The sequence below is a fragment of the Hemitrygon akajei genome, unplaced genomic scaffold (assembly GCF_048418815.1).
Source record: "Hemitrygon akajei unplaced genomic scaffold, sHemAka1.3 Scf000077, whole genome shotgun sequence".
Lineage (NCBI taxonomy): Eukaryota > Metazoa > Chordata > Chondrichthyes > Myliobatiformes > Dasyatidae > Hemitrygon > Hemitrygon akajei.
Genome location: NW_027331963.1, coordinates 1478234 through 1499294, shown reverse-complemented (window position 1 = coordinate 1499294; position 21061 = coordinate 1478234). Strand labels below are relative to the sequence as shown.

Genomic DNA, 21061 nt, shown 5'->3' with positions numbered 1-21061 from the left:
GGACTACTTGACAGATAGACCTCAGTATGTGCGGTTGGGAGACTGTAGGTCTGACACGGTGGTCAGCAGCACAGGAGCACCGCAGGGGACCGTACTCTCTCCGGTCCTGTTCACCCTGTACACATCAGACTTCCAATATAACTCGGAGTCCTGCCATGTGCAGAAGTTCGCTGATGACACGGCCATAGTGGGGTGTGTCAGGAATGGACAGGAGGAGGAGTATAGGAAACTGATACAGGACTTTGTGATATGGTGCAACTCAAACTACCTGCGTCTCAATATCACCAAGACCAAGGAGATGCTGGTGGACTTTAGGAGATCTAGGCCTCATATGGAGCCAGTGATCATTAATGGAGAATGTGTGGAGCAGGTTAAGACCTACAGGTATCTGGGAGTACAGTTAGACGAGAAGCTAGACTGGACTGCCAACACAGATGCCTTGTGCAGGAAGGCACAGAGTCGACTGTACTTCCTTAGAAGGTTGGCGTCATTCAATGTCTGTAGTGAGATGCTGAAGATGTTCTATAGGTCAGTTGTGGAGAGCGCCCTCTTCTTTGTGGTGGCGTGTTGGGGAGGCAGCATTAAGAAGAGGGACGCCTCACGTCTTAATAAGCTGGTAAGGAAGGCGGGCTCTGTCGTGGGCAAAGTACTGGAGAGTTTAACATCGGTAGCTGAGCGAAGGGCGCTGAGTAGGCTACGGTCAATTATGGAAAACCCTGAACATCCTCTACATAGCACCATCCAGAGACAGAGAAGCAGTTTCAGCGACAGGTTACTATCGATTCAATGCTCCTCAGACAGGATGAAGAGGTCAATACTCCCCAATGCCATTAGGCTTTACAATTCAACCGCCAGGACTTAAGAACTTTTTAAAAGCTATTATTAATGCTTTTTGAGAGAGTGATTTAGATGCATATCATATTTTTACTGAGTTAAGTATTGTATGTAATTAGTTTTGCTACAACAAGTGTATGGGACATTGGAAAAAAATGTTGAATTTCCCCATGGGGATGAATAAAGTATCTATCTATCTATCTATCTATCTATCTATCTATCTATCTATCTATCTATCTATCTATCTATCTATCTATCTATCTATCTTATAGTTAACATCTTTGGACTATTTTTACAGTGCCCTTGGTCTGTTTTTTTAAATCAATTTGGTGTTGTCTGCACTGTTGTAACTATGTGTTAACTAGAACTATATGTAACTATATGGTTTTGTGTAGGTCTTGTAGCTTTAGTTTTTGGTTTGTTGGGTGGTAGAGTTGGTCTCTTGACTTGGTGTGTCTGGGTATTCTTGTTTTGTCTGCTGGATTTAGATCTCCTTTCTGGGGACGTGCTGAGATGGTAGCACGATATTAATACGGAGCAGCCCCTCCGGACTCTGGATTTGGGGATTACCAAACATTATGTAGATTTTCTGGTGTAGTCTGTTTTGTCGTGTGCTTTTTGTGATATCATTCTGGAGAACATTGTCGCATTTTTTAACTGCATTGCATTTGTGGTTTCTAAATGACAATAAACGAAACTGAACTGAAGAAATTAGTGTTTATAAACATGGACTGATTTAAATGAAACCCGCACATTTCCCATTTGGGTCTGAATTGTGTGTTGGACCGGGATGGGAATCAATCCCATGAGTCTGTGACCTCGGGGTGGAGGGAAAAGGACAGGGAAGATATGGAGGGAGAAACTAAACATGTATCTGGTGTAAGTATGGATTAATGTGGGAAATGCTGTGGATGGGTTGGGCAGAGTGTGAGGGGCAAGGAGCAGAGTCCCAGGTTCAGATGGGAGACCCTCCACCCGTCACCTGATCCCGTTTCCTGTTCACGTTTTTCTGCACATCTGCAGCATCTGTGGGTCACTACTCTGCGTGTACGTGTAGCTTCATCTTTCCCCGTTCAGACAAGACAGTGAGATCCGGATCTGTCACGTCCTCTCGTTGTGGGTGAACTATATGTTTTTTTTCTGCAATATTTTCAGCATGTTTCATTCCACTGTTTTTACCTGCTGAAGTGCTGCCAATGTTGCTGGGTGTCTGACCCATTTATGTGAAAATTCAGCCTTTTCTATTTCTCTGAGCTTTCATAAATGTGTACAGAACAGTTAAGCTTCACTCCACTACTTCCAAAGCAACAACCCAGTCAGTCAAATAGTCGACAAAATTAAAATAGTTTATTACATTTTTTTTTCCATTTGTCTGCTTCCTCAGCTTCAAAACACCTTTTTATTCTGCTTCTTCTCTCTGTTTGTCTGCCTCTCTAGCATCAAGCCCCCTCTGTCTCTCTTTCTCTTCAGCCTCTAATTTAAGTACATCAATCTTCAATTGTTCCAGTCGTAACTGGATCTCCTCTTTACTCACAGGAAACCTCTTTAACACCTTTTTTTCAAACACCTTCATAGATATATGGCGCTCAATTATTTCCCCCTATTTCTGGCTTTCTCCTAGCCCCCCTATGGTGGCTGCAATTACCAGCCACACCATCAACCGGGCATATTAAACTGTACTGTAGCCGACCATCCTCCTGAGAATCTGGGAAACGACTGAGCGGTTGCATTACACCAGCCTAAGTAGATGGGGCTGGATAATTGGATTGTGCTACAGCTAGAGGGGTGTTCTCTGGAGCTACTTCATTTACCTCGTATCTGTTTAAGGAGAGGAATGTTTTCTCTCCCCTGCAATGCGCTATGGACTGGCCAGCATCGAATATAAACCCACAGTCAAGAGCTGAGTGATGTCTCTTGGTTTGAGGAGTATTTTGTTCTGTTGTAACCCAGGTCTGTTCAGTTTAGCTGATACAATTTGGACTCTGGAACAGTTCTGTTGAGTTTGTAAACATTTTGGGTAATAAAACGCCTATTTTTTCACCTTTACCTGCTCTCCTAGTTTTATGCTTCCCCTGGTCCTTCACACCCCCTTACCTCCCAGGTTCAGCCCATTAGCAATAGTCAGCAATTCATTCTTTTTGGCTTTTCCTAATGCCTCAGGGGTTGGCGCTTCCAGCAATATATCAATCTCCACTGCTGCTGATTTCCACACACAAGACAGACAGACAGACATTCTTTATTGATCCTGAGGGAAATTGGGTGTCATTACAGTTGCTAGACTAGTGTAGAAATATAGCAATATAAAACCATAAATAATTAAATAATAATAGCTAAATTATGCCAATTGGAAAAAGTTTAGGACCAGCCTATTGGCTCAGGGGGTCTAACACTCCGAGGGAGGAGTTGTAAAGTTTGATGGCCACAGGCAGGAATGGCTTCCTATGATGCTCGGTGTTGCACCACAGCCAGGAAGGTGTTCCACAAATAAATCAAAAGGGATTACCCCAATCGTCGATAATTAATCGATCAATACGTCCCCAAATATGTTCATATCCTAGACGCAGGCCCCAATTTTGTTATGAACCGTAATGCTTTAGAAACAAACCAGCAGCAATTGACTATACCTGGAGTCTGGTTTTGATGTTAAAACCACTATCTTTATTAGTGACCACTTATAATATTGTAACTTAAACAAGATTATCAAAAGTTAAGTGTTATGTGTATAAATGTGTGTAAATATAACTCCCAAACTGTTGAGCTCGGGGGAAACAAGGCTTAGAGTCTTGAAATGGTAAAGTAGGAAAGTTCAGTTCATCCATGGAATAGGTGATGAGAGAGAGATACTTGTAATCCAGGGTAAATGTTGACAGAAGGCAATTATGTCAAATTCCACAGGTTCCATGTTGGTAAAACGAGAGAACAGTCACTGTAGATTTTATCTGCTGTTCCAAATCCACATAGAAATTATCACCAAAAGTGCCTTGTCACAAGGGGTATCGTCTTCAAGTGAACAACCAGGCAAGGGTTAATACATAATTAGTCTTCACAGGATACCACAAATCAGATACACTCCTATGGATCAAAAGAGGAGACAACCACATATTCGTTGTATGCTGAATCGATAATTAAACCACCCTTTTGGGCATAGGAAAGTTCTAAACAGTGATCCTTGGCCCTGATTTCAATCCTTCCATTTTTCCTCCATCTCCATCTGACTGAGTGTCTGTGTCCTCTGTTAAAACTAAACAAGCTGCGAGTGATGTAAACAAGCTGCAAGCCAAATTGATTCGCCTTCTTGATCTCTCTCTCTCTCTTAAAATGACAGTCCACAGCAAACAAAACCTAGAGATTCATAACAGCCACTCCCCATTATGAACTGACTGGTGTGCCAGTAGTTGGGATGACTAAGTGAATCCTATCCCACATTCTGAGCAGGTGAATGGCGTCTCTCAGTGTGAACTCGCTGATGTCTCTGTAGGGTGATGACTGAGTGAATCCCTTCCCACAGACTGAGCAGGTGAACGGCTTCTCCCCAGTGTGAACTCGCTGATGACTTTGTAGGGTGGATGAGCGAGTGAATCTCTTCCCACAGAGTGAGCAGGTGAACGGCTTCTCCCCAGTGTGAACTCGCTGATGTCTCTGTAGGGTGGATGACTGAGTGAATCCCTTCCCACAGACTGAGCAGGTGAACGGCTTCTCCCCAGTGTGAACTCGCTGATGACTCGGTAGGTGGGATGACTGAGTGAATCCCTTCCCACAGACTGAGCAGGTGAACGGCTTCTCCCCAGTGTGAACTCGCTGGTGAGTCAGCAGGTTGGATAACTGTGTGAATCCTATCCCACATTCTGAGCAGGTGAATGGCTTCTCCCCAGTGTGAACTCGCTGATGATTCTGTAGGGTGGATAACCAAGTGAATCTCTTCCCACAGACGGAGCAGGTGAATGGCTTCTCCCCAGTGTGAACTCTCTGATGTACCTTCAGTTTAAATGAGCAAATGAATCTCTTCCCACAGTCTGAGCATGTGAACGGCCTCTCTCCAGTGTGAACTCGCTGGTGAGCCAGCAGGTTGGATGACTGAGTGAATCCCTTCCCACATTCTGAGCAGGTGAATGGCTTCACCCCGGTGTGAACTTGCTGATGACTCTGTAGGTTGGAAGACCGAGTGAATCCCTTCCCACATTCTGAGCAGGTGAATGGCTTCTCCCCAGTGTGAACTCGCTGATGTACCAGCAGGGCGGATGACTCACTGAATCTCTTCTCACAGACAGAGCAGGTGAATGGCTTCTCCCCAGTGTGAACTCGCTGATGTACCAGTAGTTTGGATGACAGTGTGAATCTCCTCCCACAGAATGAGCAGCTGAACGGCTTCTCCCCAGTGTGAACTCGCTGATGTACCAGTAGTTTGGATGACAGTGTGAATCTCCTCCCACAGAATGAGCAGGTGAACGGCTTCACCCCAGTGTGAACTTGCTGATGTACCAGTAGGGCAGATGACTCAGTGAATCTCTTTCCACAGTCTGAGCAGATGAATGGCTTCTCCCCAGAATGAACCCGCTGGTGATTCTGTAGGTTGGATGACTGAGTGAATCCTTTCCCACATTCTGAGCAGGTATACGGCTTCTCCCCAGTGTGAACTCGCTGATGATTCAGTAGTGAGGATGACTGAGTGAATCCCTTCCCACAGACTGAGCAGGAGAACGCCTTCTCCCCAGGGTGAACTTGCTGATATCTCTGTAGGTGGGATGACAGTGTGAATCCCTTCCCACATTCGGAGCAGATGAACGGCTTCTCCCCAGTGTGAATTCGCTGGTGACTCTTTAGGTTGGATAACTGAGTGAATCTCTTCCCACACACTGAGCAGTTGAACGGTCTCTCTCCAGTGTGAACTCGCCAGTGTCTTTGTAGGAGGGATGACAGTGTGAATCCCTTCCCACATTCTGAGCAGTTAAACGGCCGCCCCCTGGTGTGAGCTCGCTGGTGTGGCATTAGGTCAGATGATCCCCTCCCTGAAATTCAACAGATGACCACCCTCTGCCCAGTGTGATCTGAGTGCTGTGTCCACTGGTGGGAAGACCCACTGAACCCCTTCTCACATACAGAACAGATGAATGGCCTTGCCCAGTGTGAACTTGCTGATGTACCTTCAATTCAGATAACTGAGTGAATCCATTCCCACTGTCTGAGCAGGTGAACAGCCTTTCTCCTGTGTAAAACGATGGGCGTGCCAGTTGGTCAAATGACTGAGTGAATCCATTCCAATTGTCTGAGCAGGAAGGAAGGTCGATTGAATCCCTTGCTCCACTTCTTAAATGTCTAGACAGAGACTGCAAAATTGGTGTGCCATGTTTGAGATTCCAGAAGCCAAGTTCCTTTTCATTTTTAACCTGTAAAGATTTACAAAATCCATCAATAGGTGTAGGAAAACATCTCAGATGAGATTACTTGAGTTGCCAAGTTTTGATCTGGTATCACACTGTTATGAGGAAATTAGATGCAGCATCTCCAAGTTTGCAGATGACATAAAACTGGACAGTGGTGTTAGCTGTGAGGAGGATGCTAAGAGGATGCAGGGTGACTTGGATATGTTAGGTGAGTGGGCAAATTCATGGCAGATGCAATTTAATGTGGATATAGGTGAGGTTATCCACTTTTGTGGCAAGAACAGGAAAACAGATTATTATCTGAATGGTGGCCGATTAGGAAATGGGGAGGTGCAACAAGACCTGGGTGTCATTGTACACCAGGCATTGAAAGTGGGCATGCAGGTACAGCAGGCAGTGAAAAAGGCGAATGCTATGTTGGCATTCATAGCAAGTGGATTCGAGTACAGGAGCAGGGAGTTTTTACTGCAGTTGTACAAGGCCTTGGTGAGACCACAGCTGGAGTATTGTGTGCAGTTTTGGTCCCCTAATCTGAGGAAAGACATTCTTGTGTTACGTACCCGTGACACGTGACAGTGGTACCCTTGTCACGTGACTGGGGTTGAAGTTATACTGGACATGAGGTAATGGTCTTGTGATGGTGGAGTGATGTCATTTTCCCGCCAGTAGAGGTCATGTGACAGGTTTTTTCTACAGGGTATAAAAGGATGACCCACCCTGTCAGGTGGGGCAGTTCGTGGCTAGATTTGCCAAGATGACTTCATGTTGCTGCGTGATTTAATGTGATGACGCAGTTTAGTTAAAAATGAAGTTTTATATAATGCCTAAAGTTTAAAAGGCCACTGCCAACGGTTTCTTTGCTGATGGAGAGTGAAGTTTAGAAGACAAATCGAGAAGAATCGATTTTCGACGGTGGATTGATTTCGACCTTGTTTGATCCTCATTCTGAAGGATTTCGTTTACTATTCTCGTGATAGTCTCCGCTGGAAATAGCGGGAGATTGAGAATAGTGTGGAAGAGAGGTCAGTTCCTTTAAGCCGTTATATTTCATAAAATTCGACGTGGGAGTTCGACGCTGGGAATCGAAGGACATCGACGTGGAAGAGAATTTACATCGCTTTAAAAAGTCTCTCCTTTTAAAAGTACCGTGAGCTTTTGAACTTTCAGCATATCGTTCTAAAGAACTGTTTTCTTTCGGCATATCGCTTTAAAGAACTTTTTTTTTCAATGCCGCTTTAAAGACTGTTTGGGACTGCAAAGCTATTAAGAACTGTTTGAGCAGCTGCCAGCAGCTGGATTCGGGTCAATGTTTGAGTTTGTTTACTTTTGAGGGGTTTGTTTTCAGTGTTTAATAAACGTGTTATTTGTTATAAAAACCTTTGTCTAACTCATCTATATTTATTGTTGCCTGAATACGTAACATAATATGGGGGCTCGTCCGGGATTGAATCGTTTGAGTTAAAAATGCTTTTTGAATTTTGAGTCGGTGTTTTGGTAACGGGGAATGCTCGATTCTTTTTGTTTGATTGGCTTGTGAGTGGTATTCGGCAACGATGAATATTGATGAGTTTCTGGATTCGCCAGCCGCGGATTTGTTAGCAAAGGCGAAAAAAACTGAAGTATCTGAGATTGCTAAGAGGTTGCAACTTAAAGGTATTTTGCCGACTACATCAAAAGCTGTAATACAGAGAAAAATCGCGTCCCACTATGTGGCTTCGGGTGCTTTTGAAGAATCGATTTTAGAATCGTTTCCAATAAGTAATCTGGAGATACAGTTGCAAATTGAACAAATGAGGTTGGAACAAAGTAAAGCAGAGTTAGAGAGGTGTAAATTGGAATCTGAGCAGAAGCAAAGAGAGTTTGAATATGCAATGGTGAATTTAAGGTCTGAGAATCAGTCTTCTGATTCTAGAAAATCGTTTGTTGCTAGCCAAGAAATTAAATTGGTCCCTCCATTTAGTGAAACAGAAGTGGAAAGATATTTTCAACATTTTGAAACTATTGCTCGGATGTCAGACTGGCCGAAAGATAAATGGTCAGTGTTGTTACAGAGTGTGATTAAAGGCAAGGCACAGCAAGTTTACACAGCTTTAACAGCTGCGCAAGCATTAGATTATGATATTGTGAAGACAAATATTCTCAAAGCGTACGAATTAGTCCCAGAAGCGTATAGGGAAAGATTCAGAAGTTTGAAAAAGTCTGTGGAAAACACTTATGTGGAATTTGCCTATGATAAAGCTATGTGTTTTGAGAGATGGGTTTCTTCTAAAAATCTAAATGAGGACTATGATACATTGAAAGAGCTGATTTTGATGGAGGAATTTAAAAGAAGCATTCCTGTTGAAGTAAGGACCTACTTAAATGAGAGGGATACTGATAAATTGCAAGACTGTGCTAGATTAGCTGATGAGTATGTTTTAATCCATAAGAATAAATTTCCTCAGGGTAGAATTTTTAAGAGGGAAAATAATATGGAGACTCAAGGTAAATCAGAAATTAAATCAGAGGTTAATGAGAAATGTAAGGAGGAAGGAAAACCTGTGAAGGAAAGACAGTTTGGTCTTATTTGTAACTATTGTAAGAAGCCTGGCCATGTAATAGCTAACTGTTTCAAATTGAAGAAGAAAGAGAAGGAAGCAGTTCCAGATGCTTGTGTGCAAAATACTGAAGCACCTGTAAAGTTAAAGGGTTTGGTAAACACAAATGAGGATTTGTTAGAGTCTGACCAAGATAGAAAGGGATATAATCATTTTATAACTGAAGGGTTTGTATCCTTGAAAGAAGGATCTACTTTGGTGCCAATAAAAATTCTTAGGGATACTAGAGCTTCTCAATCACTGATGTTAGATAGTGTGTTGAAGTTTAATGAAGAGAGTGATACTGGTGAGGTAAATTACATAAGAGGTGTTGGAAGTGATTTTATGCCTGTACATTTACATAAAGTAAATTTAAATTCAGGGTTAGTTACAGGATTTGTTAAAGTAGGATTACAGCATAGCTTACCTGTGAAGGGTATTTCTTTATTGTTAGGTAATGACTTGGCAGGTGGACAAGTTTTTCCTGAAGTGCATTTGACAATGGAGTCAGAGGAACCAGAGGCGAATTCTAACACAGATTCTTCCTGTGTTGTGACTAGAGCTATGGCTAAAAAAATTGATGTGCAGAATGAGGTTGTTACTCATGACTGTTCAACTCAGGATTTGAGTTTTGAGGATGTGTCAGAGACTTTCTTACCTTCGTTGTTTGAACAAGGTTCTGGGAGTAAGTCTGACTATGAAGATTTATCTCTGTCTCGGAAGGAGATGATAGCAGAGCAGAATAGAGATCCTGAGATTATAAAATTAAGGGAACAAGCTTTACTAGGTAGTGAAATTGAGAAGGTGTCAGTAGGACATTACTTGGAAAAAGGAGTGTTGATGAGGAAGTGGAGGTCGCCTACAATTCCTGCAAGTGAGGAATGGAATGTTGTTAATCAGGTGGTTGTTCCTAAAGTTTATCGGAATGAGATTTAGACTTTAGCTCATAGTGTGCCTTTAGGTGGACATCAAGGGGTAAGGAAAACTGTGGACAAGATTTTAAAACATTTTTACTGGCCTGGTCTAAGAAAAGATGTGGCGATGTTTTGTAAGACGTGCCATACTTGTCAAATTGTGGGTAAACCAAATCAGGTTACACCAGTAGCTCCATTACAACCTATTCCAGCATTTGGTGAACCGTTTTCTAAAGTTATTGTAGATTGTGTTGGTCCATTACCAAAGACAAAAACTGGTTATCAGTACTTGTTGACTATCATGTGTACTTCGTCTAGGTTTCCAGAGGCAGCACCACTTAGGAATATAAAAGCTAAAACTGTGACGAAGGCTCTTATAAAATTCTTTACTTATTTTGGATTGCCTAAGGAAATACAAACTGATCAAGGTAGTACTTTTATGTCTGGATTGTTTCAACAGATAGTTTATAAATTGGGAGCTAAGCAAATCACTTCGTCTGCATACCATCCAGAATCGCAAGGTGCCTTGGAGAGGTTTCATTCTACTCTCAAGAATATGATTAGGACATATTGTGTGGAGAATGAAAGTGACTGGGATGAGAGTATAAACTTACTGTTATTTGCAGTAAGGGAATCAGTACAGGCATCTTTAGGTTTTAGTCCATTTGAACTTGTGTTTGGACATAGAGTTAGAGGACCTTTAGCTTTATTGAAGGAACAGTGGATTAGTAAGGAAGTGCATACTAATTTGTTGGACTATGTTTTGAAATTTAAGGACAGGTTACATAAAGTTTGTAGTTTAGCCAAGGAAAATTTAAAGTTGGCTCAGGAGAAAATGAAAACTTGGTATGATAAGGAAGCTAGGATGAGGATGTTTAAGCCTGGAGATAAGGTGTTGGTTCTTTTCCCAGTGCAGACAAATCCTTTACAAGCTAGATTTCATGGACCTTATGAAATTGTGTCTAGAATCAATGATGTGGATTATGTAATAAAAACTCCAGATCGTAGAAGGTCAACACAACTTTGCCACATAAATATGATTAAACCATATTTTGAGAAACAATCTGATACTGTGACTGTTGTGGTTAGTGAGAATGAGTTTGATTTAACTGGGAACATGATAGATGATTCATCTGACTTTCATTCTAAATCTAACATTGTTTCTGTTAGGTTACCTAATTCGACTATTTTGGAAAATATTGATCAGATATTAGCACATTTACAGCTAGAGCAGAAACAACAGATGAAGGAATTGATTTTTAAGTATAAGGATTTGTTTCCAGATGTTCCGAGAAGGACTACTATAGCTTCACATGATATAGATGTTGGAGATGCCAAACCTATTAAACAACATCCATATAGGATGAACATGGGAAAATGTGAACTTGCTGAGAAAGAAATTGAATACATGTTAGAGAATGATATTATTAGACATTCTAACTCGAATTGGAGTTCGCCATGTGTTATGGTGCCAAAACCTGATGGTAGTATTAGGTTTTGTACGGACTATAGGAAGATGAATGCTGTAACGAAAACAGATGCATATCCAATTCCTAGAGTAGATGATTGTGTAGATAAGGTTAGAAAAGCAAAGTTCCTTACAAAGATTGATTTATTGAAAGGGTATTGGTGTGTTCCATTAACGGACAGAGGTAGAGAGATTTCTGCATTTGTAACTCCATCTGGGTTGTATGAGTATAATGTTCTTCCATTTGGGATGAAGAATGCCCCAGGTACTTTTCAGAGGATGATTAACTCTGTGATTCAGGGTTTGAAAGATACTGATGCTTATATTGATGATTTAGTGACAGGAAATGATACTTGGGAAGCACACATTATTGCGGTGGAGAAATTGTTTGAAAAGCTTTCAAAAGCTAACTTGACTATTAATTTAGCCAAGAGTGAATTTGGACATGCTACTGTGACTTACCTTGGTTATGTTGTAGGTCAAGGTAAGGTAGCTCCTGTTCAGGCAAAAGTTCAGGCAATTTTAGAGATTCCCACTCCGACGGGGAAAAAAACTCTCAGAAGATTTTTGGGAATGGTAGGATATTATCGAAAATTTTGTAAGAATTTTGCTAATGTTGCCCTTCCATTAACTAACCTTTTGCAGAAGAATGTGAAGTTTGTGTGGACGGTGTTTTGTCAGGAAGCATTTGAAAAATTGAAAACAATGATATGTCAACAACCTGTGCTTAAGGCACCTGACTTTGAAAAACCTTTTTCATTAGCTGTGGATGCTAGTGATGAAGCTGCGGGAGCAGTATTGATGCAAAGGAATGAGGGTGATGAGGTTGATCATCCAGTAGCATACTTTTCTAAGAAATTTAATAAGCATCAAAGAAACTATTCAACAATAGAGAAAGAATTGTTATCTCTTGTTTTAGCTTTGGAATATTTTGAGGTATATGTTGGTACAACTCAAAAACCACTTATTGTTTACACTGATCATAATCCGTTAGTTTTTCTGAGTAAGATGAAAAACAAAAACAGAAGATTGTTAAATTGGAGTTTGATGTTACAAGAGTACAATATTGTGATAACTCATATTAAAGGTAAAGATAATGTGGTTGCTGATTGTCTATCTCGATGTTGAATGTACAATGTAATTTTTTTTTGGAGTGGTTTTTTTTATTGTAACACTCCTACTGTATTGTATATTGTGTATGTTATATGATTTATGCATTTGTTTTTTTTTGTAAGTAATTGTTAAAAATTTTTGTTCTTGCCAGACAAAAATGTTTTTTTTTTGGAGGGAGGTGTTACGTACCCGTGACACGTGACAGTGGTACCCTTGTCACGTGACTGGGGTTGAAGTTATACTGGACATGAGGTAATGGTCTTGTGATGGTGGAGTGATATCATTTTCCCGCCAGTAGAGGTCATGTGACAGGTTTTTTCTACAGGGTATAAAAGGATGACCCACCCTGTCAGGTGGGGCAGTTCGTGGCTAGATTTGCCAAGATGACTTCATGCTGCTGCGTGATTTAATGTGATGACGCAGTTTAGTTAAAAATGAAGTTTTATATAATGCCTAAAGTTTAAAAGGCCACTGCCAACGGTTTCTTTGCTGATGGCGAGTGAAGTTTGGAAGACAAATCGAGAAGAATCGATTTTCGACGGAGGATTGATTTCGACCTTGTTTGATCCTCATTCTGAAGGATTTCGTTTACTATTCTCGTGATAGTCTCCGCTGGAAATAGCGGGAGATTGAGAATAGTGTGGAAGAGAGGTCAGTTCCTTTAAGCCGTTATATTTCATAAAATTCGACGTGGGAGTTCGACGCTGGGAATCGAAGGACATCGACGTGGAAGAGAATTTACATCGCTTTAAAAAGTCTCTCCTTTTAAAAGTACCGTGAGCTTTTGAACTTTCAGCATATCGTTCTAAAGAACTGTTTTCTTTCGGCATATCGCTTTAAAGAACTTTTTTTTTCAATGCCGCTTTAAAGACTGTTTGGGACTGCAATGCTATTAAGAACTGTTTGAGCAGCTGCCAGCAGCTGGATTCGGGTCAATGTTTGAGTTTGTTTACTTCTGAGGGGTTTGTTTTCAGTGTTTAATAAACGTGTTATTTGTTATAAAAACCCTTGTCTAACTCATCTATATTTATTGTTGCCTGAATACGTAACACTTGCCATAGAGGGAGTACAAAGAAGGTTCACCAGATTGATTCCTGGGATGGCTTTCATATGAGGAAAGACTGAATCGACTAGGCTTATACTCGCTGGAATTTAGAAGATTGAGGGGGGATCTTATTGAAACATAAAATTCTAAAGGGATTGGACAGGCTAGATGCAGGAAGATTGTTCCCAATGTTGGGGAAGTCCAGAATGAGGGGTCACAGTTTAAAGATAAAGGGGAACCCTTTTAGGACCGAAATGAGGAAAAACTTCTTCACAGAGAGAGTGGTAAATCTGTGGAATTCTCTGCCACAGGAAACATTTGCGGCCAGTTCATTGGCTATATTTAAGAGAGAGTTAGATATGGCCCTTGTGGCTAAAAGGTGTCAGGGGGTATGGAGAGAAAGCAGGTACAGGGTTCTGAGTTGGATGATCAGCCATGTTCAGACTGAATGGTGGTGCAGTATTGAAGGGCCGAAAGGCCTACCCCTGCACCTATTTTCTATGTTGCTATGTTTCTACAGTGAGGTTAAACACAAGTTGAACAGAGAAATCATCTTCTGACTGGGCAGAGTGCTGGTATCTTGAATGACCATCAATTCCCTGATGCTCTTCCTGTCTGTATAAGAATGGGGCATTCCTGCCATCTCCAATTTGTACCTTGGCTCAGTTTAACTCTCTCCATTGGTATTATTCCCTGTTCCTGCTGAGCAGTATGGGGGCCTGTCCACACAGTAACTGAAACAGTCTCACACAAATAGTCTTTCTTGACGCACAGCTTGGAATTCTTTTATGTATCACAGATTTAAAGACTTAAAGTATCACAGATTTAACGCCATGTAGAAAATTCCTGCTGAGATGTATGGTTGGTCCACACAGCTGTTAAAAGAACTTAGAGTGATTTTTTGCAGAATTCCCAGAAGGGGAATACCGAGGATTATTCCCAGACAGGGAGGGAAAAATCCAATAAAACCCTAGAGTTAATGGCTCCACAAAGACAATTGCCTACCCGAATTCCACCCAATCCACGAGCAGGAGGAGAGATAGCCCTCAGTGATCCCTGTGTATGCTCCCTGGAAGCCTCCGGAAATGATAATGATCATGAATCAGGCCCCAGATGGAAAAGAAAAACCAGCACAGTTTGCTTAGTGTGTCCATAGTACTACACAGATGTTTAATGCGACCCCACAAGATTTATTCAGTCTCTGCTGCATGATTCTCTCAGCTGATGAGGGGCAGAAATGGAAGGCAGAATTGAGATACCAAACCTATCAGGATTTACAGGCGGGAAAACATAATGAGAATGATAAGACAGACCAGATTATTCAACTCTTGGAAAGGGCTCTCCAGCAACCTGTAAACATCACTAAAGTACTTGAATGCAAACCTAAGCCTGGGAAATCAGGACCAGACTATTGGGAGTGATTTGTGGCCTACTATGGCACTTTCACAGGAGACCAAGCCTTTAATGATGGGTATCCATCCCCCTAGTTTATGCCCTACTGTTCCAATGGTTACCAACTGAGTTAGCCAACAAGATTAAAACAAATAATATGGATTGGCCTGACAATGGCCGTAATTGAATGCGATGAGTTTTGACATATTACTGGGACCTGACTTTCACACCTCAATCAACCCCAAAGGGAACTAATATTAAAAGGTGAATACGTTCAGCAGAACAAGGACGTGAGTGGGCTTTATCTTGGGATCAGAAATGGGATCAAAAATCTACAAAGGGACAGGTGGGGACAACAACCCATTTAGAAATTGACAAGCAAGGATGCTTCCTACCGTGAGCACCACCCCTCAGGAAGAGCCCAGTGTAATATAGCAAGTTGCTGGAACTCAAGTTCCGTTTATGATCGATATGAGGGAAACCACAACACTCTCAATCAGGAAATAGTATTGGAAAAGAGATTCCAGCTATCAGATGCTGCAATCACTCTGTCAGGGTTCGAAGGCACGGAATGTACGTATTCACGTACCCAGCCACTGCAGGTGGAATTCCAGGGGAACCAGTGTGAGATTTCATTTACAGTCACCAGCAGTCAGGAGTGTAGTCTAGCAGGGAGAGACTTGCTCTGTCCGCTGGAAATCGAGATTCTATGCATGGGCAAAGGTATCACCCCGGGACTAGCGAACAACTAACAGCTTCTCCAGTTTCCGATCCCTCCAGTGCTGGGCAATTAATCTGGGCTCCACTGCATTCGAACCCCCTTTCCCAGCGGCCAAATCTCATGTGACTCTGTGCTGTGACAGGTGTATGGAGGGATATGGGCTGAGTGCAAGTCAATAGGACGAGGCAGAAAAATGATTCGGCACAGCCAAGAAGGGCCGAAAGGCCTGTTTCTGTGCTGTAATGTTCTATGGTTCAATGAACCTATAGGGTGCTCAACTGAGGAAAGCCCATATCTCGAGGGACAGAACTTCCCAGTCACGGTGTTTAGAGACGTTACAGAAAGAGAGTGCAGTGCATTACTGACCAAAATTTCGGATTTCCTTTGGTGACAGACAGGGCTTGTGATGAAAGTAAACAAAGGCGTACGTAACAAACTAGCTATCAAGCAACAATTCCACTGTGTACACCACCCACGGTCCGCTGGCAGAGTAGAAAGAGCCAATGGCACTCTGAAGAGTAAACTGGCCAAACTAACAGCAGAGACTGGACTCACTTGGTTGATGGTCCTATCAATACCCAGTTCCACATGAGGGTTACCCCACAGGGGAAAACAGGGTTGTCACTAGCTGAAATCATTTATGGATGGCCCATGAATACACCCTGGGGACTAAGACCTTGTGTACCACTGATCCCAGAAAGTCTATCAGCAAAATTGGATATTCATACCCGAGGGGAAGAGATGGGGAAATATATATGCCAACTAACCAAAATTTTCCAAGCATACATTCACAGGTACGACAGGCTTACAAGGAAGAGAACTACTCGACAGAGAGGGGTGACTATCCCACCATGGAACCTGGGATTTTTTTTCCTGATGAAAACTGGGATTAAGGGAATCTTGGACCTCGGTGGAGATGACCATATCAGGTGTTACCAACCACTCCCACAGCTGTGAAACTGAAGGAGCAATCTCAGTGGATGCATCGATTAGGCGACAAACATGTTACTAAAGGAACTGAGTAGAAGGTCTCTCTCGGACTAATGGAAAATGTATTGGTTGTTAGGGCTTTAAAAAGAGGCCCAGTTTCAGGAGCGGACACCGTCGGTGCGGGCAGCAGAGTGTGTGGGAGCAGAGTGCTGGGCTTTGGCTCAGCGGGCTTCGGCACAAGAGGACTTCGGTGAGAGGAAATCAGTGAGCCTGAGTACGTACTTGCTGAGGTAAAAAGGTAAGTTCAGTAGGTTCTTTTTTCATTTATTCTGACTAATCTGGGATCAGGTAATGGGGGAGACAGTTAGAGCAGTGGTGTGCTCCGTATGCAGTATGTGGGAGGTCAGGGTCAACACAGTTGTCCCTGATAACCACACCTACAAAAGGTGCATCCAGCTGCAGCTCCTATCAGACCGAGTTAGGGAATTGGAGCAGGAGCTGGATGAACTACGGATCATTCAGGAGGCAGAGGCAGAGAGAGATAAGAGTTATTGGGAGGTAGTCACACCGAAAAATCAGGAGGTAGGCGAATGGGTGACAGTCAAGAGAGGCAGAGGGAACAGACAGAGAGAGCAGAGCACCCCTGTGGCCGTTCCCATCAACAATAAGTATACCGTTTTGGATACTGTTGGTGAGGATGACCTACCAGGAACGAGTTGCAGTGGTCCTGTCTCTGGCACTGAGGTTGGACCCTCGACTAGGAAGGGGAGGAGGGAAGAGAAGAGAGCGATAGTGATAGGGGATTCTATAGTCAGGGGACGGAGAGGAGATTTTGTGGGGAAGATCGGGAGTCTCGGATGGTATGTTGCTTCCCTGGTGCCGGGGTCCGAGACATCTCAGATCGGGTGCAGGTTATTCTCGAGAGGGAGGGCAAGAATCCAGATGTTGTGGTCCATGTAGGGACCAACGACGTGGGTAGGATGAGTGAGGGGGTCCTGTGTAGGGAGTTCAGGGAGTTAAGTGCGAAGCTGAAGAGCAGGACCTCCAGGGTAACAATCTCAGGATTGCTACCTGTGCCACGTGCAAGAGAGGCAAGGAACAGAAAGATTATACAGATTAATAAGTGGCTGAGAGGATGGTGCAGGAGGGAGGGCTTCAGGTTTTTAGATAATTGGGCTTTGTTCCAGGGAAGGTGGGATCTGTTCCGAAGGGATGGTTTACATTTGAACTGGAGTGGTACTAACATTCTTGCAGGGAAGTTTGCTAGTGCTTCTTGGGGGGGGGGGGGGGGGAAGAGGGTGTTTAATCTAAATTTGCAGGGGGCGGGGATCAAGAATGAGAGAGAGGATAGTGAGATGAAGAACAAAGGACAGGTGGGGACAACACAGTTCGGGAATATTAAGTGTGTAGTAGAGAAAGGTGAGGCGGAACAAGTGATAAGGAGGACACATGTACAGAGGGATGGTCTGACGGAACATGGAGTTAAATGTGCAGAAAGAATAGGTAAATTTAGGAATGACAACAAAATTCTAGGGGTGTATAGCCTGATGGGAGTTTGGGGAGCTGGGTTAAGCACAATAGGCAGAGATTCAAACAGGGAGAGGAGAAATGGGCTAAAAGTTCTATATCTGAATGCATGAAGTGTCAGAAATAAGGCGGATGAGCTTGAAGCTCAGGTGCGAATGGGTAACTATGATGTTGTTGGGATAACGGAGACATGGCTGCAGGGGGATCAGACCTGGGAAATGAATGTACTAGGGTATAAGTGCTATCATAGGGACAGAAATGTGGGCAGAGTGGGTGAGGTGGCCCTGTTGGTGAGGAATGAGATTCAGTCCTTTGCAAGGGGGGACATAGGATCAGCAGAAGTGGAGTCTGTGTGGATAGAATTGAGGAACAGTAAGGGCAAAAGGACCCTAATGGGTGTTGTCTATAGGCCACCAAACAGTAGCATGGATATTGGGTGCAAGTTGAATAGGGAGTTAACACTGGCATGTGGCAAAGGTAATGTCACAGTAGCTATGGGGGATTTCAACATGCAGGTGAACTGGGAGAATCAGGTTGGTGCTGGACCCCAGGATAGGGAGTTTGTAGAGTGCCTACGGGATACATTCTTGGAACAGCTCGTACGAGAGCCGACCAGGGACAAGGCCATTCTAGATTTAGTGCTATGTAATGAACAGGATTTGATAAGCGATCTTGAAGTAAAGGAGCCTTAGGAGGTAGTGATAATAATATGTTCTTTTTATATGCAATTTGAGAAGAATAAGGGCAGCTTGGAGGTGTCAGTTTTGCAGTTTAACAAAGGAGACTATGGAGCCATGAGGGAGGAGCTGGGCAAAGTTGACTTGATGGATATTCTAGCAGAAAAGACAGTGGAACAGCAATGGCAGGTATATTTGGGAATAATGCACAAGGTGCAAAATCAGTTCATCCCCCGGAGAATGAAGGATTCAAAGGGAGGAAAGGGGCCACAGTGGTTGACAAAGGAAGTCAGAGATTGAATAGCATTACAAAAAAGGAAGTATGACAGAGCTAAGGTGAGTGGGAGAACAGAAGATTGGGAAATTTTTAAGGAACAACAAAACTTAACTAAAAAGGCAATACAGGGAGAAAAAATGAGGTACGAATGCAAGCTAGCCAGGAATATAAAGGAGGTTATCAAAAGCTTTTTTAGGTATGTGAAGAGAAAGAAGATAGTTAAGAACAATGTTGGGCCCTTGAAAAATGAATTGGGTGAAATCGTTCTATTTATTTATTTATTTATTTATTTAATTTTTAGAAAATTACAAAGAATAAATGTGATGATAAAATAGTAAGAAAAAGAAAAATAATATTAACCCTCCCCCCTCCCCCACTTAACCCTTATCTAAAGAAAGAAGAAAAAGATTGCTTGGATATAGGAGGATCCCCACATGCTCCATGGCGTTCAAAATAATTTTAATATTTATTTTTACTTTCCCCAATTACTTTATAATTTTATCTTCAAAGGACCTATGTATTTAATTCTATCTTTTGTAGGTATGGGAGCCAAATTTTCAAAATTATATCATATTCATTTCTTAGATTATATGTATTTTTTTCAAGTGGAATACAACTACCGTAGATTCCGGATTTTAAGCCGCTACTTTTTTCCCACATTTTGAACAGCTTTGAACACTGCGGCCTTTACTATGGTGCGGCTAATGCATGGTTTTTTTCATGCCGCCAAAAACATTTTGCCTCGTAACAGTAGACCAATAAAATTGATGAGTAGTTCACAGAGGTCCAATGAAATTGTACGATAAATCAAGCGCACTTTCACAATTAAATTATTGTAAATCAGTCATTTGTACTCACCCTCATCAACATGGAAAACACTCGAAGAAAAGCATTGTGCTGCCTTTATGGCAGTTATTTAGTTTATAATATTTTCACTTAGTAATTCATTTGTTAGTATGTTTTCTGTACTACAGCCCGGAATGCTAGACGTCACATCCGGTTTCGCCGCATCTTGTGGGAAATACCAGTTTGCGATAAACGGGAAGGTGGGGGCATTACGCGAGCTCATTTAGACCCGATTAGACCCGATCGAAAACGCTGCTTTTAAGTTAAAGGCGATCAATAACTTTTCCTGGTAGGCTGCAGTATATATATTTTTACCAGTCGCTAGGAGATATTGGACCGTAATTTGTGTTACCGATACGTATGTATATTTAAAAGTAGCCGTGTTACAGGCACGGTTCGAAAAAAAGCATTGGCAATATGTATTTGTTTGTTACCATATGGATTTAATTAAAAGTTAAAAAATCCTCACGTGTAATATCTTTCTGTGTAAATATCTCATATTACAACGTGGGACACCTGCGGCCTAAAATCCGGTGTGGCCTGTACAAGTACAAAATTGATTTTCTTTCTAAAATTAGAGCCAGCGGCTTTTAATCAGGTGCGCTCTGTAGTGCGAAATCTACTGTATATATTTCATTATTCCAACGATCCATAGTTAAACATAAATCAGATTTCCAAGTAACTGCGATAACTTTTTTGGCTCCTGCCAATGCAATTTTCATAAATTTTTTCTGATACTTATTCAATTTAGGTTTCGGTATTGTCCCTTCAATATCTCCTAATAAAAATAATATTGGACTATGTGGGAGTTGAACTCCAGTAATTTGTTCCAAACAAAGTCTTAGATTTATCCAAAATGGTTGAATTTTAAAACAAGACCAAGTAGAATGTAAAAAAGTACCAATTTCTTGATTACATCAAAAACATTGGTCAGACATATTGGAATTTAATCTATTTATTTTCTATGGTGTTATATATAATTGATGTAAAAATTATATTGTATTAATCTAAGTTGAACATTTATTGTATTTATCATACTATCAGAACATAAATCTTGACCAACTTTTTCCATAAATTTTAACATTCAAATCGGATTCCCATTTTTGTCTTGATTTATGAATTCCTGATTTAATTGTCTGTTTCTGAATCAAATTGAACATACAAGATGTAAATTTTTTAATTTTTCCTTTTTGAATTAGTATTTCTATTTCACTAGGTTTTGGCATCAACATTGTTTGACCCAGCTTTTCTCGTAAATAAGCCTTTAATTGAAAATATCAGAAAAGAGTGTTGTTTGATATTTTATATTTATTTTTTAATTTATCAAATGACATCAATATACCTCCTTCAAAACAGTCAC

The 21061-nt window shown here is 41.8% G+C and overlaps 1 protein-coding gene across 3 annotated transcripts in view; it reads right to left on the bottom strand.

The window, feature by feature from the left end:
- Positions 1-3469: 3469 nt before the first annotated feature.
- LOC140722439 (uncharacterized) overlaps positions 3470-21061 on the bottom strand; it is a 32879-nt gene continuing 15287 nt past the window's right edge. For all 3 annotated transcript variants that reach the window (XM_073037183.1, XM_073037181.1, XM_073037182.1), the window contains exon 4: positions 3470-6218. In XM_073037183.1, the coding sequence (XP_072893284.1) occupies positions 4204-5820 (1617 nt within the window). In that variant the 5' untranslated portion in view covers positions 5821-6218 and the 3' untranslated portion in view covers positions 3470-4203. The remainder of the gene's footprint in view (positions 6219-21061) is intronic.